The 23,087-nt window shown below is 41.1% G+C and overlaps 1 protein-coding gene across 2 annotated transcripts in view; it reads right to left on the minus strand.

Moving 5' to 3' along the window:
- The window catches only part of LOC118100139 (myosin-16), a 56,372-nt gene extending 36,412 nt beyond the window's left edge, over nucleotides 1-19,960 (minus strand). The window contains exon 1 of one of the 2 annotated variants that reach the window (XM_035144898.2): nucleotides 19,748-19,960. In XM_035144898.2, the coding sequence (XP_035000789.2) occupies nucleotides 19,748-19,831 (84 nt within the window). In that variant the 5' untranslated portion in view covers nucleotides 19,832-19,960. Of the gene's footprint in view, nucleotides 1-7,917; nucleotides 8,084-19,747 lie in introns of those variants that run through there. The other variant, XM_035144897.2, reaches the window with a different exon arrangement.
- Between the last annotated feature and the right edge of the window lie 3,127 nt (nucleotides 19,961-23,087).

Genomic DNA, 23,087 nt, shown 5'->3' on the forward strand with positions numbered 1-23,087 from the left:
ATCATTCTGCCACAGAAATGTAGCTCTCAGCTGAACTGTCACAGCCACACCACAGAAGGACAAGAAAACAATGGCACTATTCCAGAGTCAAAAATGCCTTTTCTCGTCACAGTCTACATTATAATTGACATAAATGTCTTGTGCGCCCACGCCCCCACATGGTCCCCCACAATGCCATGGCATTCATCTTAGCAGGAACAACGAGGCATATTGTGCCTTAGATTCAAGTGTGGATGTTTTCTTGAATGAAGCCACCGAGACCCACAAAGAGTAGACTAAGCAGTCCCATATCTAGAGTTAACTTCAGGCAAGATGGGTGATGATCAAGATAGGGTGGTACTTTAATCACCTAGGAGAAATGGTTTATCTACAACTAGTAAGAAAAACAGACTATAGTTACAAAACACATAATTTTTAAAATAGCAGTTTTCAGGTGTTTATACTTTGAATTTCATAACATTCAGAAAATAAAAAAAGGAAAAGTGCAAACAAAGAAAGAAGTAAATTCCAGAAAAAACAAATAAGTGAGCCTTGAGTTATTATTTTTTGTCCAACTGTATATTTACTGTATGCAGAATTAAAAAAGCTGTAGCATTGTTAAGATAAAAAAGGACTGTGAATTATGTGCTGTAGGAAACAAGTGGAAAATATATGTCATAGGTTATAAATAACCATATGAACTATTGGAATGAGAAGAAAACAGATTTCTTTTAGATAAATGGCTCCACTGAGGGCCATACATTTCTACTCCAGTTACTCCCCATGTACATGTATGTGTACTTAAAAAATTCTACAGCTTCAAGATGTATGTACTTTAATTTTAATATGTGTATAGAATGTGCAGATTTGTGGCAAATATTTGCAAGAACACACACATCAGCAATGATGTAAAAATAAAAGCGACATTCATTTTTGTATAAAATTACTCAAGAGACAAACATTTACAAAAATTCCAGCATATTCACTTTACAGCAGTAGGGATTGTCATGAGGGTTTGTAGAAATATAACCTTTCTAAATCACATGAAGCTAGAATAACACTGAATCTAAAATGGGCCCAATGTGGACATGCTCATATGAGCAAGGATAAGCGCTCTGCCAATGCCACTGAGGCGTGGAGGACATCCAGCGACCGAAAAAACCCATCAAAATACAGGATTTCTGAGAATTCAAATTGTTTTATTTTGACAATGTGGTCTGGGTTCTTGTGCAGAAAGGCAGCACAGAGAGATCTCTTTCTGTGACTCCCACTTGAGCTGGAGAGACACTGAGCTCACCCAGACTGCCTCTCCAGACACCACACATGTCCAACACCAACACTCATATCTGACAAGAAGGCTGCCATTGAATCAGATACACAACTAAGTCAAATACCAGCAGGTTTCCATCATCACAAACTCTAAGTCTTGGAAGCAAGAAACACAGTAAAGAGAAGCCAGTTCCTTTGAGTCTTATTCATTCATACATCAAGAGATCTGACCTGCAGTTGATCCTGATTCCGGAGTCATAAGGTAACATAAGGGCATGGTTACTGTAGATCAAAGCATTACAGGAAGGCGCTTAGATGATCTTTGCCCATGTTCCAGTCCTTCGTGCTAAAAGAAACCCATATTCTGAGAGTGCCATGGTGCCTCCATAAAGGTAGAAAGCCTAGCATTTAATTACCAGCTGCCTGTTGGCATTCCAAAAGGAAGATGACTGATAACACCAGAGGGAAGAGGAGGTTGTGGGTTCAGCTGCCGGATGCTTTTAACCTAAGATATCTATCTTGGAGTCTTGTAAAAAACACACACACACACGCACTCACACACACACAAACACACACACACACACCACAAATTCAGTCAAGCTCTACCAAATTGCACAAACATGTACTGTATATCTGTTCACTAAAAAAGGCAGATTAAATTTGCAATCTGTGAACTGATCTCCCAACGTTACAGAAAGTAAAAACTAATTCCTGAATCCGCCCCCTGAACTGGATCTGCACCAAAACTTAATGGGTTCTTTTCTGACCCATACTGTATCCTTCCACCAAGTTCCGAGGTAATACATCAAGTAGTGTTTGCATAATCCTGGTAACCAACAAACAAAGGCAGACAAAAACATAACCTCCTTGACGGGGAACAAAAATGTCGACCTCTTAGTGGCATTAGATAAAAACTCAGGGGTTCACTAAAGTCCTCAGAATATATTGTCTAGGAGCCATAAATATCTGTACAGAATTTGCAACCAATCCATTTGGTAGTTGTTGAGACAGGCAGACTGTTCATAGAATCATGCTGCAGCAAGATATGCAAATATGCCTGATCTCAACAAAAAATTTAATAACAGAGGAAACATCCAAGTTTAAAGCACTCAGCAGGAGAGGATATGAACATTTTGGAGAATTCTAACCTCAGTAGCGTCTCATTACCCATGCAGTCTAAGTGTCTCTTTGTTGGCCTAGACTTTTAACCTCAAAGTTCATCTCTCCTCAACAATTTGTTCTAACTTTCATTTGCCTTTGAACACCAAGTCAGTCCTCTCTTCCCTAGCATCCCCCTCACCCTCCTCTCTCCTCCCTTCACCGAGCTCATTCATATCTCCCTACCAGTCCTTTGTCCCACAGTTTGCCTTGGGCTCCAGAAACTTTAGAGCCAGTCCAGACCGAAAGTTTTTCCACTTGCAGAACTGGGGCATCTGGATAGCTCTGCAGTAACGCTCCACATTTATTTCACATTAACAGTAATTAGGGGGTAAACAGTGGACCTTTCTCCATTTGTATCCATTTGTACCCAAAAAAGGTTGGAACAACAGTATAGAAGCAAATGAAGTTGTTCCTTTTCACCCTTTTTTCTTGCAGCGGTAATCCTCAAATTCCTCATCAATGTCTGTTTTTATTGGCGTTTGCATGCTGCCCCTCTGAATGTGCATAGTTCATCTCAAAGACAGTGGTACAGTCAGGTCTTTTCCTCTGATCCTCTGAGTTTTCTCTTGGTGGCACGTTGTAGCTGTGTCGTGGCTATGGATTGTGATATTGGTTGGAAAGACAATTGATGATGCCTGTGGTAGCACCATGAGGTTGTAGTTTTTTTAGTGAAATCCATAACTTTTAAGTAGATTAAAATTAGGTGCAAATATTCATGGTTCTCTGAATCTTCATTTACTGTAGCTCCGCCATCAAGTCAAAGTTTTATTGTCTAAAATAAAAATCTGCATAACTGTGAGCATGCTAACACACTAAACTAAGATGGTGAACATGATAAACCTTCTACCTGCTAATCATAAGCAGATTAGCACTGTCACTGTGATAACATTGTCCTATTAGCATTTAGCTAAATGCATGGTCTTGCAGAGCAGCTAACATGGCTACATGCATGTTCAAACGTGCTAACTGCCCAACTCTCAAAGTGCTTGTCAGGCTTCTGAAACCTACTAACCTCACACCTTTCTGACATCGTAAGAAGGGCGAGTATCTGACAACGTCTATTCCTTTCTCGAAACGGAAAACTGGACATTCGCACCCATCTCATCCCGTGATTGGCCGGCTGTGCAGAGATGAGAAAGTTCTCTGGATTTGAACTCTAGCTCTTTCTTCATTGGTTACATAAATATTTGTGCCACTTTTTACGTGAACAACTGAATAGAAAACCATTCATGTCTTAGTGAAGAGGATCGAAAGTTTTAAAATGTCTACTGTTATAAATGATATTCCCTCTCTCTTTCTCATGGATGACTTTGTGAGTGTGGCAAAGATGTGGCGACAGAAGTTGTGGAATAATTAGCCTGCCTAAAAAAATGTTAGTGCTGCAGCGATGTTCTATAACAACAAGATCACATTCTTTCCCATCTGATCATTGCTTGTGTGGGAATGTTTGGAATGAATGATATTATTACAACAAAATCTGCCACAGCGTTATTCAGGTAACCAGAGATTTTTATGAGCTGACTGCAGGGATCTAAATTTCCTATTGTTACCACACATTTCCGTTGATTACATCATTGTGTCAATTACATCATTGTGTCAATTTCAGATAATTTGTTGCTCAGGTTGTTCCTCTCGTGTTACGTTATGGCTTTGTTAAATCAGTATGCAGCAGTAATTAGCTGTGAATTCACTAGAGGCCAGAAGCCGTTCTGTCCCATAAAGCAAATTACTATGTTCACTCACTGCTCTTTACAACTTTTTCCAGGTTTGTAACAATATAAACCCTTTCTGAAAAGACATAAAACCTATAAAGTTGCAAAAGTTTGATAATAAAAGAAAAATCAACAGTAAGTCATCTGTATAATGAGGCTGTGTATACCAGCTCTCTATGTGTGTGTTAAAATCCCTATATATCTTTATTGTCAAGACTATGATTACATTCAAACAATTTAGATCTAATTACCACAGTGATTTAAATAACGACACATACCTACAGTAGCATAATTATAATGTCACATTATAGTTTTGCTTGTTATGTCAATTTTGCCTAACGAATGCCTTAAAATGCACATCTGTAGATCCTAGAGTCTAAATCATAACCGGTGCCTTATTGCCTAAAATACTTCCAGTGAAGTACAAACTTTTAACACACAGTGTTTAATACAAAAACCTTTATCAGTCAGAGACTGAGATTAATAAGAGGAAACAGTCCTCTCTTTCTGTTTGTCAGATAACATTATTTTAAGCATTTATAATAAGTAATCAATAAAATGGAAGCTATCACTTTCTAGGACACTGGGGCATTAAGGTTGCTTAAGAAGTTGGCTGGTGGACACCTGGCACATCTCAGTTCAATTTGATTTCCCTTTAGCTCTGTTTTGGTCTCCACCAACTCTAGATGCTACTCTATTCACTAGCAATGACCTCACAGGACAGTGCTGCATTATGGATGATAGAGAAGCAGGAGCTCATCACACCCCTAGCAACAGGGCTGTGTGGTGTCCCTCCAAGAAACAGGATAAACTTCCCCTGGAAAACTGTAAAACTTCTTCAGGCAGCAGCAGCAGCAGCAGCAGCACTAAATAGCTCTGACAGGGAGTCACATTTCTCACTGCAGTCGTATCAGACAGGCTCCAAGGTATGAATTATACTGGCTGATCTGTCTCCTCCACAGATTAACTTCATTATTTATGGTTGGTTAATCTAAGCAGGGGAGAGAATACACAGTTGGAGCCAGAGCAAACCTAGTGATTTTGATAGCAAAGTCATTTCTGTCTCTAAAAATAAAAAGAGGGGCAATAGAACACACTTTATTTTTGAATGTGGGAGACTTTGGGTTGTAAATCTTAAACCCACTCTAACCCACTTTTACAGGCTGACTTGTATCTGTGAGAGAGAAAAGGATTTTGTGACAGTATTGGGATGATCCTCAACTGTAAGTCATCTAACCAACTGTGGCTTTGCAGAGGATATCTGCTAAAGACAAACAGTATTTAAATGGCCCAAACAGACAAAGATCAACGATGCCCCAAGAATCTGTTATAAGGAGACGGCAGTAAAGCACAGAGTTACAAGAGCTGCAGTCCAACTCCACGAGGCGGTTTACGATGTGTTCCAATTGAAGTCGTCTGAAGAGTCTGCTAAGGCACTCAGCACCAGTAATGACCGAATCCCGTGGGCAACCCCGGAGCGTTTTCCACAAACATTGGAAACAGCAGCGGTGCGCCGCACTCTCACACTAAATCCTCTGCCTCCAGGAGAGAGTCACTCTCCCACACTCACTTTCAGAAAATGACACTCAATGTAGACGTTTTCTCAAAGCACAAAAATGGAATGAAGTGCTTGCTCACTGCCGTAGAAAGCAATTATTTTGCTTCTTGGTTTTAATGTGTTGTGTCCAAAAGGAACTGAACTGAGACTAAGATGTGGCTTTACTCTTTCAAAGTCTTAAGGTTCAAAGGTAAGTATGTCATTATTTTCAGATTTTCTATATTAATCTTGACCTTTTGCAGTCAACAATTCAATAATCTAAGATAAATGGTCCATATAATAGCCCTCTGAGGCAGCCTGTAGAACTTTGGTCATGAATTTGTCATCATGTGACCTAGGTTTCACCCCGAGGTCATGTGATGACACCTGAGCCTTCTCCATTTGTTGTATGAAGACAGTGATGTGCAGCTGGAAACTCTAGAAGGTGGTTAGTGAAATTTTACACTCAAATTATTTTAGTATGTATTTTCTTTTGTATCAAGGATAAAACCATCAATGCTGAATTTAGTTCTTGAAATACTTCTGGACTCTCCTGACACTGTGGCACTCAACCCCAATTTGTGAAGGTGTAAGTCTTCAGATAATTTGCACAAATACATTGTTTTAATTTTAAAACAGGTAAAGTCAGTCTACTTAAAAAAGTTGGACATGCTGGTTCTTTGCAAAAAAAAGTAGTACGAAGTATTTTAAAGCTGCATTGTTCAGCAGAAAAAGCTGTAGATACAACACTGCAAGATTTTCACTTATTAATTTGTAGCAAACGTGTTAGCAAATAGGTAATAGGTATATAACATTAGCAGTAATCTGGAAGAGTGACGGTGGAAACCAAACAAAGATATATTCTATGTTCTTTTGGTAATCAGGCTCAATCTAATAGCACAAACCTACAGCAGCACTAAGAGTGTTTTACATCTTTGCACTGTTTGACACACACATGATTCAAAACCAAACCGATGCAAACTCGAGCACAAAGATGAAATAACGAATGTGAGGTTTTATGAATTTACTGATTTAAATTTAAATAGATCACTGCCAGATTTAACCTGATTCTCATGCATTACTGCTTTACAGATCATTCATGTAACTGCCCAGTGACATGGTTTTAAAACTATTATTATCACATTTTTGTTCAGTTGCATAAGAGCAGAAGAAATAGTTACAACAGCTTTCCTGAGGATGTGATTGAGAGGCATGGCTTGTGAGGGAGGTCTAATACTGTTATACCATACATGTATCTTTCTATTTTTGCTGGTTTCTGCAGCATCACCTATCCTTCCTTTAAGATTGTTTGAGAAGGTGGTGGTTTGGTGAACACCTGACAAATTCAGCTTCAATATCTGGTCTCCTTTTAGCTCCGTTTTGGTCTCAGCCCAACTCCTGAGGGAAATATTTGCTAGATACTATACTATTCACGAGTGTAAAGTGGGTACAATGAAAAACATTACCTACTGCAGCTGGAAAAAAGGTTCAGGAGAAAAAAAATTAAGAATTAGAACAGTAAAGGTGTGGGCCTTCAAAAAACAAGAAAGATACCAAAAAATGTTGAAGAACTTTGCAGAGTTGGGGGTTAGAATCTCTGTGGGATGGTCATCCACGAGAAACTCCTTCAAATAACACAAGTAATTTGAGTTTAGTGCAGTTTGAAGTCCCTTGAAATTAATTTAAAATATCTGTGGCTAAACGTTTGATGCCTTCAGCAGTCATGTGCTGTATTTATAAGCTGAATACTTCTAAACAGGAATGCTGGTTTGTCTTTCTCTAAGCAAAGCTTGTGGTAACACCGCCTCCCGACAGAAGGGGATGTGCCACTCACCCAGTCCTCCTTGCAGTAAACCAATCAGTCATGCAGCGCGCCCCAGGCCAGGAAACAGCACGGTGCCCCGCGGCACTGGGACAGCAGCGCTCTCTCAATAAAACGATCAGCTGGAAAATGGTCAACACAGCAGTAAAAACCCGCAGCATTAAAACAAGCTCGAACACAGTGACTGCCATGGTGGCTGCATCTCCCTCTCCCCCTCCGCTAGGGTATCATTATCCACTTAATTTCATCCACCCAGGGCTGGTTTAATGACCACGTTCAAAATCCCTTATCGAGCAGAAATTCTGACTTAATCACAAATCCTGTGACTTCTTGCGTATCAAGTGAGTGAAAACAAAAGAGGAAAGACTTTTTCTTTTTCAGGAGGGAAAGAATAAGACAAGAGAAGGGGAGAGGGGGATGCAGTGCAGCAGACTTACAGCTCGGTATCTAGTGGCCACCTCATTCCTTTCCTTGTCGAGCTCAGTGTTCTGCTCCTCCAGCTCGCGCACCTTGGAGAGGAGTCGCTCACTCTGCTCTATGGCTCTCCTCAGCTCCTCTCTCTCCCTCATCCCTGCCTCCTGTGTGTGAATGTGCTGCTGCAGCGACAGACACTCGACCTGGAACCACACACACACACACACACACACCCAGAAAGTCCGATACTTCAGCTTGGATAGCTCTCCAACTGAGTCTCTCTCACTTTTGTTCACTTCTGTCTGGAGTCTGAATTGTAACCCCTCTCTCTCTCTCTTCCCTCTCTCTCCTCCATCCACATCTTACACACACACAAACACACACGCTTTCTGCAAGAGCTTTTCGTCCACATGCATGTATGAATACACGCACAAGTGCCCATATTTACTCGCCTCTCTCTCTCTCTCTCCAGACTGGCCTCCTGCTGATTGTTCACTAGAACAATATAAAACTTTCTTCTCCGAGCTGCTGCATCGCTGCTGACTGCTCTGGAGTCATAAAAGGAACAATATATATTTTCTTTCTTTCCCCACTGACTTTGAAATTCACCACATCAAGCCAGGGCCAAGAACGACAAACGTTTTTAAAAGCTTCAACATCCAGCGCCGAAGCCCAATCATGTGCTGTTTTCAGACGTGAACTCCGGAGAATGTCCACACAATGGGATGGAGTTTGCCTTTCACATATACAGCAGGAGATTCTCTGCTCAAACAACACAAATCTGTGGACTGTTCAGGTGAGGGGTGGTGCAGCACTCAGGAGGCAGGACGTGACATATCACTTCCACTGCGGAGATCACATGGTTTTGTTTTCAGCAAATCAACACTGGCCTCGGTTCCTACCACCAAAAAAACTGTCTATTAGTTAGAAACTGGTGAATCTTCAGGTGTTTTTACGAGGGGTCTAGCCGGAGAAACTCCAGAGAATTTCCGCAGCAAGTGACTCTGACTTTTGCGTTCTCACACACAGCCCCTTTGGGTAATTTCAGGTGAATATCTGGAGTTCAGTGCACGTCTTAAAGCAGCTTAGGACAAACAGAAAATGTATCATATCACTGCTAAACATTTATCATGTGCTGTTGGGCCTTTTTGTTGTCGTGGTAGCACTTCTCGAGAGATCCCAATCTTGATAAACTTGCTCCACGATCCAAAAAACAGGCAATTAAGTCACGTTAAAGTTAGGTCAGTCAGTTAAATCAAAGAGAGCGTTTTGCTGGCAACCCAGGTCAGGGAAAATCCAACAGCCTAAGTACTTTTTTTCAAGTTAAGGAAATTAATTTGGTTAAGGTTAGAAACATCATGGTCATCTCAAATATTGGAGCTTCTGGTGAAGTTCAGGTTTAGGGGAAAATAAGAAGAATATCTACACTGTGTCATCACTGCTTTTTCATTTCCTGTATCGCCTTCTCCCTGAACCTAGTGTAATTATATGTTTTGATGTGCACATGCTGAAAACAGCTGTCGCTACCATGGAGAGAGGTGAGAAAAAAAACAAGTCGAGAGATTATAGGTTTGTCATTTAGACCAGTAATCCTACACATGGTTATGTGGTCCAGTGTTAAAAAGTTTTGATTGGTGGTTATGAAAAAGAAACACTTTGGCAGATATAATCCATTAGTTTGAATGACTTGTCTCTGGTGAGAACAGTCACTTACATTCACTGTTGACCAGGCTTTTTGTGGTAGATTAGTGAGTTAGCACCTCCAGCTGTTCCAGGGAGGGTGAGTAGCATAGCTGAGTCGAGTTGGCTAATCACTCTTCCCGGTTTAAAGGTGACAGAGGCGGATTTGAGTTCCAGGTGCCAAATTTATATTTGTTCTCTCAATTTTTGTTAATAAAGACATCTATTGGTGAGCGGTGTGTTGGGAAGACACATGCTGGCAAAGGACTTAACCACCATGTGTTTTGGTCGTCTGCATGTTAAAAGTGGAGAGCAGCGAGTGTCACCAACGCAGAATGGTTTTGACAGAGAATAAAATATTCTACAAATGCAAATTAGAATATTGTTGTACCATATGCTACTGGCAGGAGCAATGGAAGTTTGTATGGAGTAGTGGCCCTCACTTGTTTTGTCTAACATTCATTCAGGACAATTCATTATATTTTATAAATGATTACTAGGATGGATTATTTTTAAGAAATAGCAACAGTGAAATTATTCAATGTAACTAACATGACATTGAGTTTTTCAATAAGCATCTCTTTTTCACTGTTTCTCTGTTAGAAAACTAGAGCTACTAATAACAAAGATGGGCTAGTTTTACTGTTTGGTTTATTTGGCTGTAAATTTCTGTAACAAATGTTATACTGGCACTAAATGACTGTAGCCTGCCAAGTTACTGACAAATACTGCAAACACATTTAAACACTCATCCAGTATGATATTTCATTTGAAATAGTTTTCTAAAACTCAAAAGCAACTTCTTTTTTTTTTTACAGCGAGAAGGGGTTTTGTTTTGAATTCTCAGAGGACCTTTTGTTTTTACCGCAGTGCGCTGAATGTGTCAAGTTGAAACAAGAAGATAAGCCTCCAACTTCATTTGCAGTGTCGCTCAAGTTTTGCAAACTGCCAAAAGCTTGGGCGTCAGACTGCTTGGATTTTTCTACTTTCATGAGAATCTGACGTCATGAATTTTTATATATAATCATTATTGGCATTAAATGTGCTCAATTCAAATGGTCTGTATCTTGGTAAATGGTTTGTATTTTAGAGCATTTCTAGTCTTGATGACCACTCAAAGCCCTCTACAGTTTTTGCCATTCACCCATTAACACACATTCATACAGATCATCTACAGTATGTGCAGCACTTTCTTTATTACACATCACTCACACACTGTCGGCACAGTCGTCAGGGGCTCAGGGGTTTAACTACCTTGCCTGAGGACACTTCGGCATGCAGAATGGGGGAGACTGGGATATAAGCCGACCTTCTGGTTAGAGGACGACGCTGTCATGGTTTGGTCTTCCCAGTGTGATTTTGGCCTCTTTTATTAAGAGTGTTTTCTGTTTAATTATTACCTCGTGTTTCTTGTATATCCTTGTGTTTATGTTTGTATATGTGTTGTTTCGGTGTCGCATGTCTGTTTCCTGTTTTATTTTGTAGGCCCTGTTCCTAGTGTGTTTTCTTCACTTCCTGTCTTTGTGATTGTCTGCACCAGTCCTCATGTGTTCCACCTGTGTTCAATTGCCCCTGCCTTCCCTGTGTGTATATAAGTCTCTGTGCTTCCCCTTGTCCTTGTCGGTTCGTTGTCTGAATGCTCTGTCTGAATGCTCTGTCTTAATGCCTGTTTTAGTCCCTGTCGTTATTCTTCATCTCCTGTGCTTGCGTCCCCTGCTTCTTCTCGTCTCTTGCGAGCTTCCCCCGTGTGCTCTGTGTTTTTCAGTTTAGACTTTTTGTGAGATTACTCTGTTTGTTGTTTTTTCTGATAAAGACCTTTTCCTATTAAAAGGACACCTGTTGTTTAAACTCTGCATCCTGGGTCCATCTGCTTAACCAAATCTGACAGACACGCTCTATCTCCTGGGCCACAGCCACCCCTATTCAATTCTTTTATCAATTCTTAATTCAAGACACACAACGTGAGGCAGAGATCTTACAATATTACTGAAAAACCCAACAGTTCCCACAATGAGTAAACACCTGGCAACAGTGGAGAGAATAAACTATAATATACAATATAAAAATCTATATCAATAGTCCAGCATACAAATATACAATGACGCACATTCACCCTACTGATGTTTGGTGACAACAATTCACAAGCAACTTAAACTTTTCTATTTCCTGACCACGTAAATCAGCATTTAAGAACATTTCAACATTTACCACATGAACAACTATCAACAGGGAATCTATAGAAATCTGTATCCATCAATTTTGTATCAATCAATTGAGGAGTTGTCATAAAGTACTGGGTGCAACAATATCCATCTGCAGTCCGCACGACTTCCAGACACGCTGACTAACGCTGACTACATGTAACATGCCAATTTCACACGCGTAACCCAGTCGCAATTCTGTATTTTTCGGATAGGGGTATAGTGTGAGGATTACAATAAGAACAGTATCAGATTTTAACGGCCCTGTCTTGCAGTCCACAGACAGACCCCTCTCACTGCGCTGCCTCTCAGCAGGCTCCAGGATGTTCAGCCAATCCAAAGACAGGAGACCTGAGCTTATAGTGCCTGTTTCAGCCAGAGACTCATCTGAGGGGCTGCATAACAGGTTTTATACAAATAAAACTGTGAATCATGCAAAGAGTCCAACAATAAAAATAAAGAGCTGGAACTGAGCAGAATAGCTCCTCTTTAAACAGCTTCCTCCACCACTCTGGTTCTCCTCGCCAGTTAAAACAAACAATCCGAACTCCAAACATTCTTCCACCCTGGTCTGATCACTACTTGGTACAGAGGCCAAAGGTGAAAGCGAGAGTTCAGCCAGCCGTGTTCAGTTGATCAGAGGCAGACAGTAATGTAAAAACGTCGTCGGTATGAGGGCTGCACTTCACTGCAGGGCAGAACTGGCCTGAGACCTGTTCTCCGTTATCACCAGCAGCTCACCTGTCCCCCAGCCCAAATGGAACCAGACTCACAGACGCCTGTCAAACGCTGAGACTGATGTAAACAGCTGTATAATGTTCTGCACACACTGTGACATGAACCAACAACAGTGGAATTCAGCTCAACACGACATGATATCCAAAACAGCTGTGCTTTCATTTTTTTGATTTATTCAGTTACGGACTTGATATTAGCTGCAGTGGCTCAGCACTCAGGGGTCCAAAAGTCTGAGACCATGTTGCCATTCATGCAAAGTGGGAGTTTTGGACTTTATTGAAGATGTACTGTACTTTTATTTAGTGGTTTCACTGAAATCAACATTTCAGATGAGACCTTGGACTAATAAATATCATGATTTAAAATGTTTCATTGTTCCAAAATGAAAGTGTAACTCTGGAGCCAATATCTAGCTCACACTGGGCGAGGTACACCCTGGACAGGTTGTCCCCCCATCACAGGGCTGCCATACAGAGACAACCATCCACTCACATTGACATCTACGAATTGGAACCAGGAACCCTCTTGCTGTGAGGCAGCAGTGCTAACCACTGTACCACCGTGCCCCACAGTTATTCCTGGTATGCTTATTAGCAACAATTTAGACACTCGATACATTCAATAAGAATACGTTTTGAATAACATGCCTACAATCGCTCTGTAGCAGCGGCGGCTGGGACTTATTCATGTAAATGAAATGAATTTGGAATAATATTGTTGAAATAATGATAACAACAGTGTATTAACAGGGTATTTACAGGATCTGCATTCAATTCTTTACATTAAAAAGCCAAAATTAATCAAATTTAATGCATTTTAGACAGCGAACCACCTTGAAAAACTCTAAATGCACCATACAAGGCACAACTAAAACATCTTGCAGAGACCAGTTGTCTCCTGCAAGAGTTTACACTTTGATGCCAGAGTGAGCATCAGAATCAGAGTCTTTTATTTTCTCTCCACACCCAACAAGATGACACAAGTATCTTTGGCTTTACTTCCAAAGCCCAAAAAACTAAACAAAGTGCAGTTTCCGTCACTGGAAAAACAGATGTGAGCTGATTTTCCACTGTGAGATCTGAAGAAGAGGTTAAAAAAGGGAAAGCTCTATTATAGACAGACCGGCAGAACACACACACACACACACACACACACACACACACACGCTGCTATCATGCTGGTATCTGTGCCGCTGGAAGAGAGCTGTCATTAGCTCAGCTCTCTGAAGCCTGACAGAGACTTCACCCCACAAACCTGACAACAGTTTGTCAGCGACGAAATTAGACGGGGGAATTTGGTGTCATCTTTCTGAAGTGTACGTCGGTAATTGCCATGTTATCCAAATAAGATTTAGGAGAAGTCGTCCATGGGGATCTGCCTGCTGACACACCTGAACTTCCTTTGCCTGCAGTCAGTTCAAACACACGATGTATTTACCTGTCAGTGCAGGATTTACTGTCGCACTCAACATCATCCTGCAAGCCGATGCCAGGAAAGAAGAGGAAGATAAATGTGAAACATCAATGGTTCACCTTTAGCGTGATCACAGGGCTCAACCTCTTAAGCCAGCCCTATTGTTCAGAACGTAAAAAACTAAATGCTCGCTTTGTTGCCGCCCAGTGCCTCTTTCCATGAAGAATACGACTTGGGCTTGTAGGCAAAGTTTTCGTGTTTTGACTTGAAGCTCGGAGATTTACCGCTGATCAAACCTGCACAGCACATTTCACATCCCGGCTAAGAAAACGATTCCAACTGTCCATCTGAATTCTAGCTCCGTAAAAACTGTTTAAAATGTAAATCTCTTTTTCTAGACAATGCAGCAATTTCCCAAATAACAGCCTCTGATTCCTGACATTCCAAGTCTGAGAAGAGGTAACTGGGATATTAATCCCATCATCTCCATTCCTTACTTTTATTTGCGCAGCTGCTCATGATCTCAACTCCTATTTACACCTGCAGGTGGTTCACATGCGACTGGCTGCAGCCTCAAGCCCAGAATTTACAGTTAACGTTCAAATGACCCGAAACGTTCAAACGGCCCAGCTTCAAGTCTATGCACCGGTAAAGTGTTTGCAGATTGTAGTTTTACTCTGTATTTTGAAAGGCAGAGCTGCTTTGGAAGAGGAAACACAACAAGTGTCAAATATGTAGAAATTATTATTTTCCATCTGTGTAGATTATTCATTAACATGTCAGTATGGGTCAGCTCGTGTAAAAAGCTGCTGTTACTTTGTCTGATTGTGGCACAGATTTTACTGTCACTGCAGGGTGGGGGTCATCGTTCAGTGCTCGACCAGAGCTCCGACTACATAGTCCCTGCATCGGGTCGGGAACTCACAGGTTTGTAGAGGCTGAGGACCTGTATGGATGAATGTAGGATCACAGGTGCTGCAACAATTCCGATTATTTTCCAAGAACACAACTCAGCCACCAAAACAGGAGGACAAGGAGCGGTGACTGTGTATGTCGCAAGTGTGTTTTAATCCCAAGTGACAGGTCTGATTCTGGTTGAAACTCAAGTCTGAAATTCACAGTGGACTAGCTTAATCGCTGAATGTGACACTGAATCTCTCACTCAGAGGATCTTTTCCACTTATCGCAGTTGCCCCAGCACCATCGCGTCTCTTTATGCTCCTCTCATACTGGCCAGCCTTTTTAAAAGTCTGTTAAAACAACAGGGAACTTGACGGTGTGTGTTTTTGTTCATGTGGCTTTGTAAGTGTAACCACATGAGGAATTATGGCATTAATTATCTTTTGCAACATTTGCTGTTTGCTCGGGGAGAAAAGAATGGCCTCCATGTGTGAGTATCCCTACGAACAGATGGCTTGAAAGTGAGATATTATTTCTATCCAGATGATTCGTTCGTTCAACTAAACATTTGTGAACAACACAAAACTAGCAGGGTCAGAAAAGAGAGGCTACCTATGGCTGGGTTTGGTTTCTCAGTTTCATGCTCTCACTCAAAACCCTGCGCTTGCACTCAAATAGCCCCTGCTTTTTCTCGCTTGAAGCCGTTGGAGGACAGGAGTGCATGAACCCTCTTAAAGTAACCACTCATGCAGGACTCTCAAAGAAATAAAGCTAACGCACCTACAATGAGGGTGGGACAACGTCATTTGTCAACACTACATTTGGATACAACTATTGGTTGGGGAAATTTGACAGACTTGTTGCACAAAAAAATAAATAAATAAAGGAGAAGAGCTGAAGCTGCAGTGAATGATATACTGTATGTGCAGGCAACAAAATATCTGAGTGCAAGCACACAGTTTGAGCACAAGCGGATCAAATATTACCACAAGCAGGGGCTATTTGAGTGCGAGCGCTGGGTTTAGAGTGAAAGCATTACAAAATCTGATATGAAGAGTCTTGATATAAAGATATGAAAAAACCCTACCTATGTAGATCTGGATGTGAATACTTTTCGTGAATCCTACTGTTCTGTTTCTGTCCAGTTACTGTTTTGCATTTGTGTGGAGGAGCGTTGTTTGTTCTGTAAAACTGGAAAGTCCAAACTGCTCCCAGGTGACTGGGCCGCAGGCTGAAGCCTGGCCTCTGGCTGAACTCTTGGACCCAGGTCACGGAGGAAGGCTCAGCCAAACTTTGATCACTGGAGCACCTCACATTTCAACTACACTCTTGTGGTCGACTGGCCGCAGGTCAAGGTACAAGAACACCAGCTTATAAATCATATCAATGACGTGATTGTTGTCAGGTAATTACACTGGAGGGATAACTGTTGACATCATAAACAGAGTGGAGGGGTTCTGTTCTCTTCAATGCCAGTTATTGTCCTGGTGGGGCTGACTGAAATACCTGGCATAGTTGATTATAGACAACATTTACTGTAGTTGTGTTTAACTGAATAGGCCTGAATATGGTATTATCAATAGATCACTAAGATTTCTTTGATTAGAACCTTTTAAAGTTTTTTATGAGAACACACTTGAAGATCCAAGGAGTTCTCAATGACCCCACAAAGCACACATACACGTGTAACGATGACCCACATGTGGCATCATCAAAAGAGAAATCCTTGACCGACCAAGCTGTGTAAATGTGTGTGTGTGTGTGTGTCTGTGCGCAACACATATGTATGCAGGTGCCAAAATACAGACATGGACAAGAACGAGATCAGACCAGCATTCGTGCGCTGAATGAACCGTCATGGTCTGTAATGGTGGTCATACATCACACACAGACACATAGCAAGCACACATCTACAGTCGTGGTTAGAGGCATGCAGTGGTTTTGTCACAGGAGGCTTGACTTGCATGAAATATGGGATAATAGTTCTTATAATGGAGGTTATTTTCAAACTGGTTCCCATCAAAGGAATACTTGGGGTGCCGAGCAGCTTTGAGAAAGTAGAGGCCACATGTGGAGTCTATAGTCAGAGCAAAAAATCCAATGTAGGGTATAATTATGTCAATAATTTCACAGGTGGAGGGCAGTATTTTTCTGTCCCTCTTTCTGAACAGAGGTAAACAAAAATCACGTGACTGCTCTTCGGTTACACCTCCTGAGTCCTTACTTCTCTGACTGCTCATCAATGATGGATGACACCAAACTTATTCTGGAGGGGACTCAGATTCTGTATTATAAAGACCCTAAAAAAAGAAAAGGCATGGGAGCAGATTTCCATTGATGGTAGCCAATGTTTTTTTGTTTGTCCAAATTCTCCTGAAATCGTGTCGTCCTTCACCCCAGAAAAGTAACTTTGATAATGTTTAATCAAAGACACACCTTTTTAATTCATTGTTATTTTATGTTCCTCGTGATTCATTTTAGAGTTTCATTCTTAAGCATTTTCTGTCATGAGTAAAGGGCTTTAAGCACCAGGGACGTGATGAATAAACAACACAAAAATGCTAAATACTGTCAACTCGAAACTGTCTGTAACAGCAGTGTTGCAACACTTTTTTAACTAGAATGGCAGTAAAGCACATAATTCTACCAAGGCCCAATAGTCCCCTTAAATTCAGTCAAGCTGCAATAAACTGCACACAACAATCCATGATTTTGTCTCTGACAAATCTGTGAAAATGTGAAAAAATCCCTATCTCGCAATGTGAAAGGAAGTAAAAAATCCATCCTATAGGAATAAAAAGCAGACTTCTAGATCTGCTCCTTTTTATGGATCTCTGTCAAAATGTTATGTGTTTCTTGACCCATGTCCTCTCTAAATACTAAACTCAGATAAACTCCTGACTTTATCCAGAGATACTTCCACATATAAAGAACACAGCAGGAGATTCTCTGCTCAGTTGCATTCACAGCAAGAGATAAATCTCCAGAGCAGTCCGGTGAGAGGTGGAGCAGCATGCAGGAGCCAAGGATATAACATGCTGTATATTCTGCTAAGGAGATCACATGTTTTTGTGTAGCACAATGAACACCGGCGACGGCCTGTATCACCAAAAGCTCTCGAATGTCATTGTCTTCCCAAGTTGACATCTTACTCTGTGTCTTCTACATGTATGACACCTCTTTTTCATCTTTTGTATTATGTATTTGTATTATTATTATTTCTTTTTCAGTGTTGCGTACATTGCATCTTAGAAACGTCATCAACACTCATTCGAGATGAATCTTCCAGATAATCTCCTGTTGTGTTCGCACATGGGCTCACTCGGACATTATCCTGAGTTCTTACTAGGGGGCTGGCAGGGAAAACTCAGGAGAATGTCTGCAGCAACAAACACGGACAATTGAGTTCTCTCATACAGCTCCTCCAGAGGATTTCTGGAGATTATCCAGAGTTCAGTGCGTGTCTGAAAGCAGCTCAAGTTTTGTTCGGCAGAGATATTTAACTTTGAACAGATTTGCTCTAGATCAACAAAAAACGATCACAGTCATAGTTCTAGAGCCACATGAGACGAAGCAGAGGACATTACTGGGATCCTAGTGACACAAAGTTTGTCTTAGGTAACACTATGCACACACAACATAGATAATGTGTCCTGTCATACAGCAATGATAGCAGCTCTGTGAGGCTGTTCACTGTGACAGATTTTTTTTCAGCGTGCTCACACTGACGCACGCTATCATATGTTTAACAGGTAATGTTGATCATGTTAAGCATAGTTTAGTTTAATCATAAGTTAAATGGTAAATGAACTGTATTCCTATATACTTTTCCAGTCCTATCCACCACTCTGAGTGTTCACATTCATACAGTGCTTCTATTCGCAGTCACACTATTTATACACTGGGGGCACGCTGTTTGTGTGTGTGTTTGTACAAAATAATTCAACAACCCATGGATGGATTTTCACCAAACTTGGTGGGAATATTACTTGGGAGGGTATCTCAAGATAATTAACTTTTGGGACTGATCAGTCAAAGTTGAAGGTCAATAACGGAGACACAATCGAAAGCTTATTGATCAAAAAGAGACTACTGATCATATGAAAGACGTTACAAAGAAGTCAGAAAATGATGTCATGCATAGTTCAAAAACTTTTTCTAAGTATCTCTGCTTCATATACGACTATAGAGTAGACACGACCTAAAGTTTGTATCGATCAAATATGTATTTATAATCATATTTGGTAGGAATGCCAGATGGTGCATTCGTGGGCCAATAACATTGGCCAATAACATTGGCGACACGATCTACAACATATTTAGATGGACCAATCATTCGTTATCATATGGTATGAATGACATCATTATAAAATGGTGTCCACACCTTTTATATCTGACATAGATGTAGTTTCTCTTTTCAACCGGACTACAAATCTGTTCGCCAGCGGCTACTTCTGATCGGTTGCTTGTCTGCTTTGATTCATCGGCAATTTGTAATTGTGTGTGTGTGTGCATATGGCAATAATAAGTATTCAAAACTGTTAAAATAATTAAAGTAGTGTTTAACCACAAATACGGAAAACTGAAATGGAAATTTGAAAACGTACAACTTCTTCAAACATACAGTAACCACATACAAACAACCCGTACACTCTGACGCCCCCTGTTGAATGAAGAGCTCTCTCACAGAGGTGTGGGCTCGCAGTGAGGAGGGGCCCCAGCTCCTGTTGCAGTCCTGCAGCATGCAGCAGAGCACAGTGACAGAGAGATAGAGCAGGCTCAGAGAGAGAGAAGGAGAGGGAATTAGACAGAAAGAGCAGATGAAGAGCTGAAGATGGGAAGGAGAGAAGGGCAGTGAGTGAGGGACAGAAACACAGGAAGATAACACAAAGGGTGAGAGGAGGAGAGGCAGGGTTCTTACATGTGCCAGGGATCTGCTGTGCAGAGCGATGGTGGGTCTGTACTGGTGGAAGTCAGTCTGGATCACACACACTCTCTTCTCCATCCTTACAGCTCACAGCCGCCCATGCTGTCTTCACCCAAGCGGGCTCTGGGGAGGAAGTGAAGCATGTGCATGTGTGGGTGCTGTCTTGAGGCTGTGGGAGTGTGTGCACGTAAGTGTGTGTGAGAGAAGGGGTGTGTAAGTGTGTGCGTGTGTGACAGTGTGTGTGAAAGTGTGTTACGCCTGCTACCTGACCCTGAGACGAGCAGGAGGGAGGCAGAGAGGGGAGGTGATGAGCAAAAAGAAAACACGAACGAGCTTGAACAGACCCCCCATCCCACACACACACACACACAAACATTCTCCTCCCTCCTGCCTAAAGCCACACCGCCCTCTGACAGTACAACACAAGGAGACAGTCTTAAACAGATCAGCATGAAACCCCCACTAACACACACACACACACACACACACATTCCTGCAGAGAAATAAAACCCTCATTTGCAACCAAAATATCTGAATCATGATTCATAAAAAACATTAGAAAATCCAGTCATGGAAGATTTTGCACATTTTGCACAAAAATAGAAAGTGTCCTGCAAGGAGCTTTGAATGATTTATTTTTTATAAGTACTTGTATACACCACTGCGGTTGTATGTTTGAACAGATCTTTCCCCTGTTTTTAAACTCTCTTTTCCCATAAATGACAAACACTTGATAAACAGCATAACATTTTATAAATCTGAGGTAGATCAATTGTGTTTTTACCATGGTTTTTACACAATGCACATATATATCAATATATTGATATACATTGAACCTTTGTTATACTGCTGTTAATTAACATTATACTGACATAATTATTGATCTTGTTTTATTGCTCTTAAAACCCCAACGTAACAACCAAAGGGACCAAGTTGCACAACCAGTCAAATCCTGCTGAGACAGTAAAAATGTAATTATTCCTGTGGAATTAGCAGCTCTCACATAAGATTCCTCAAATAATGAGCTGCTCCTAATTCTTAACTGCTGACAGTGCACGTGTCAAAGAGTCAGTCACTCACCTCCTCACCAGCTGGCTGCAGGCAGGAGGAAATCATGCAAATAATGGTATGTTGACTTTGCAACAGCGGGGACGATGACAGAGGAGGATAATTGATCTGGTTTCATCTTCGGTGGTGTGAAGGGAACGGGTGGTTGACGTTTTTTAATCAGGCAGTGGAAACTTTTTACAGGCTCATGAGGTAAGATGACAGTCGGTCTCTGGCCAAGTGGAGCAGAATGTGTGCAGAGCTGAAGAATTTGACCTGGTGCTCATGAAACATTTACTGCATGTCAAAGTCAAATTACTCTTACTGTACCTGAGCATACAGTGTGGAGTCTTAGTGAGCAAAAAATGTATAAATTATATTATATCATATGATCATCATTTTTTTTTATGTATATAGGTTTTTGGTCGTGTCTATAGATTTCTAATCAATAATCTTTAGATTTTCTCTCTACTGTCGGTGGAGATATGCAGAAAAATGTGTTTTGATACCCTACTAATAATCCTTGTCAGGTTTGGTGAATATCTAAAAAACAGCAGGCAGACAAAGTTAGTAACTGGCTGGTGACGACCAGCAGACGTCACTATGAAAGTAAGAGGGATAAAAACCAAGAACCTCATGCTCAGCTGCGACTCTCAGGATGTGGAGAATCTCAGTCTCGGTCTGGAATGGAGATTAAATGAATTTCTAGCAGCAGCATTTACAATTCATCAAAGGCATTTGTCTGCAAATCATTTGTTGTGAAAGTATTTTCATTAACTGAATACCTGTGAATCAGATGGATTTATTTCATTTCCCCCTTTCAATTTTTGCAAGTTTACAAAAAAACTACACAACAGATTTCCTCGAGACTTGTTGGAAGAATGGGACATGGGCCAAGAAAGAATCCACTAAATGTAGCACGGATCTGGAGAAAGGTCCAGACCCAGGTATCTCTTTCTTTACCATCGCAAGGCTTTTTTCACTGACTTCCAGGAAATAACTCATGGATCTTGATGAAAAAACAAACAAACAGACATTCTTCAGGAAGTGATATCTGTGAGTGTCTTCTATGTGGTGCAGCTTGATTTAATTTAAAGGGGACCCCTGGGCTTTTCCGGAGTTAGGCACTCAATTGAGAATTGCCAGTCTAGTTTTGGATTTATTTATCAATTTAAAATCAATATATTTTACCAATACAACTTTACCTACACTGTACTTTCTTATACTTTGTTCTTACTAACAAAGGTTGATAAGTTAAATTGCATTCATCCATGTGGACGTTCAACAAGGGATTATGAACCCACCTTCACGCAACTGAGAAAACAGCGAGGGAATCACCAGTGAGGTGGAAATCCCTAACCCCCGGCACAGAAGAGGACTGAGTTGAATACATTAGGAGAATTACTCTCCTAAGGGCCCCAGTCTGGCCAGGATCGGCCCTGAGGCTGCGAATGAGCCCGGAGCTGGTGGGTGGAGAAAAGGCTTAAATGGAAATTAATTATTGGACTTGTATTGAAACATGACTCCATATTTTTAATCCGTGTCTTTTGGAAGCTGCAAACACAGAAAATTCACTGTCCAGACAGGAAGTTCTTGCAGCTTTAAATTGTTTGCGATCACTTTGTTCAGAGGAAGAAGGTCCTGCTGGTCTCAGAACATCTGTTAATATAGGAAGTTTCATTCCAGATGTGCTCTGTCATCTTTGACTACATACTCTCACCTTCTATTAAAATATCATGTTGTGTCAGTCCTGAGAAAAAACAGGTGTACTAGAAAGTCAGTTTCCCTTTTTCATTTTTTTTTTTTTACAAACCAAGAACGAAAGATTGATTTCAATCCAGCTGCTCTTTCCGAACTCTTTCAGAGCACCGGTTTCAGTGAGATATTTTCAGATTTGAGAGGAGCTACTGGGCTGCACCCTTCACGTTCCCGTAGAGAGGAGCCATGTTCCAGCGAAAGCCACCTGCTGTTGTGAGGAGGAAGCGGTCGGGTGGTGGTCCATCAGCCCCAAAGCAAATCACCTGGGAATCCATCACCGTAACCAACAAAATATGTAAAGCCATAAATCTCAGCTCATGCAAACATACAGTGAGGGTGTACCCGTCATGTTTGAGATACAGTTTTATCTATGGTTCCATCTGCCAAGACAATTAGGGGATGTAATCTGACTCGTACTCCCTGCTATGGGCTAAATACACAGAAAATGCGAAAGCACAGAGCTGCTCCTGTCGGAACATAAAAAGCAAACTTAATTCGGGATCAGAAGGTGCAGTGAAAAATACTTTTC

Source organism: Hippoglossus stenolepis, chromosome 21, assembly GCF_022539355.2.
Source record: "Hippoglossus stenolepis isolate QCI-W04-F060 chromosome 21, HSTE1.2, whole genome shotgun sequence".
Lineage (NCBI taxonomy): Eukaryota > Metazoa > Chordata > Actinopteri > Pleuronectiformes > Pleuronectidae > Hippoglossus > Hippoglossus stenolepis.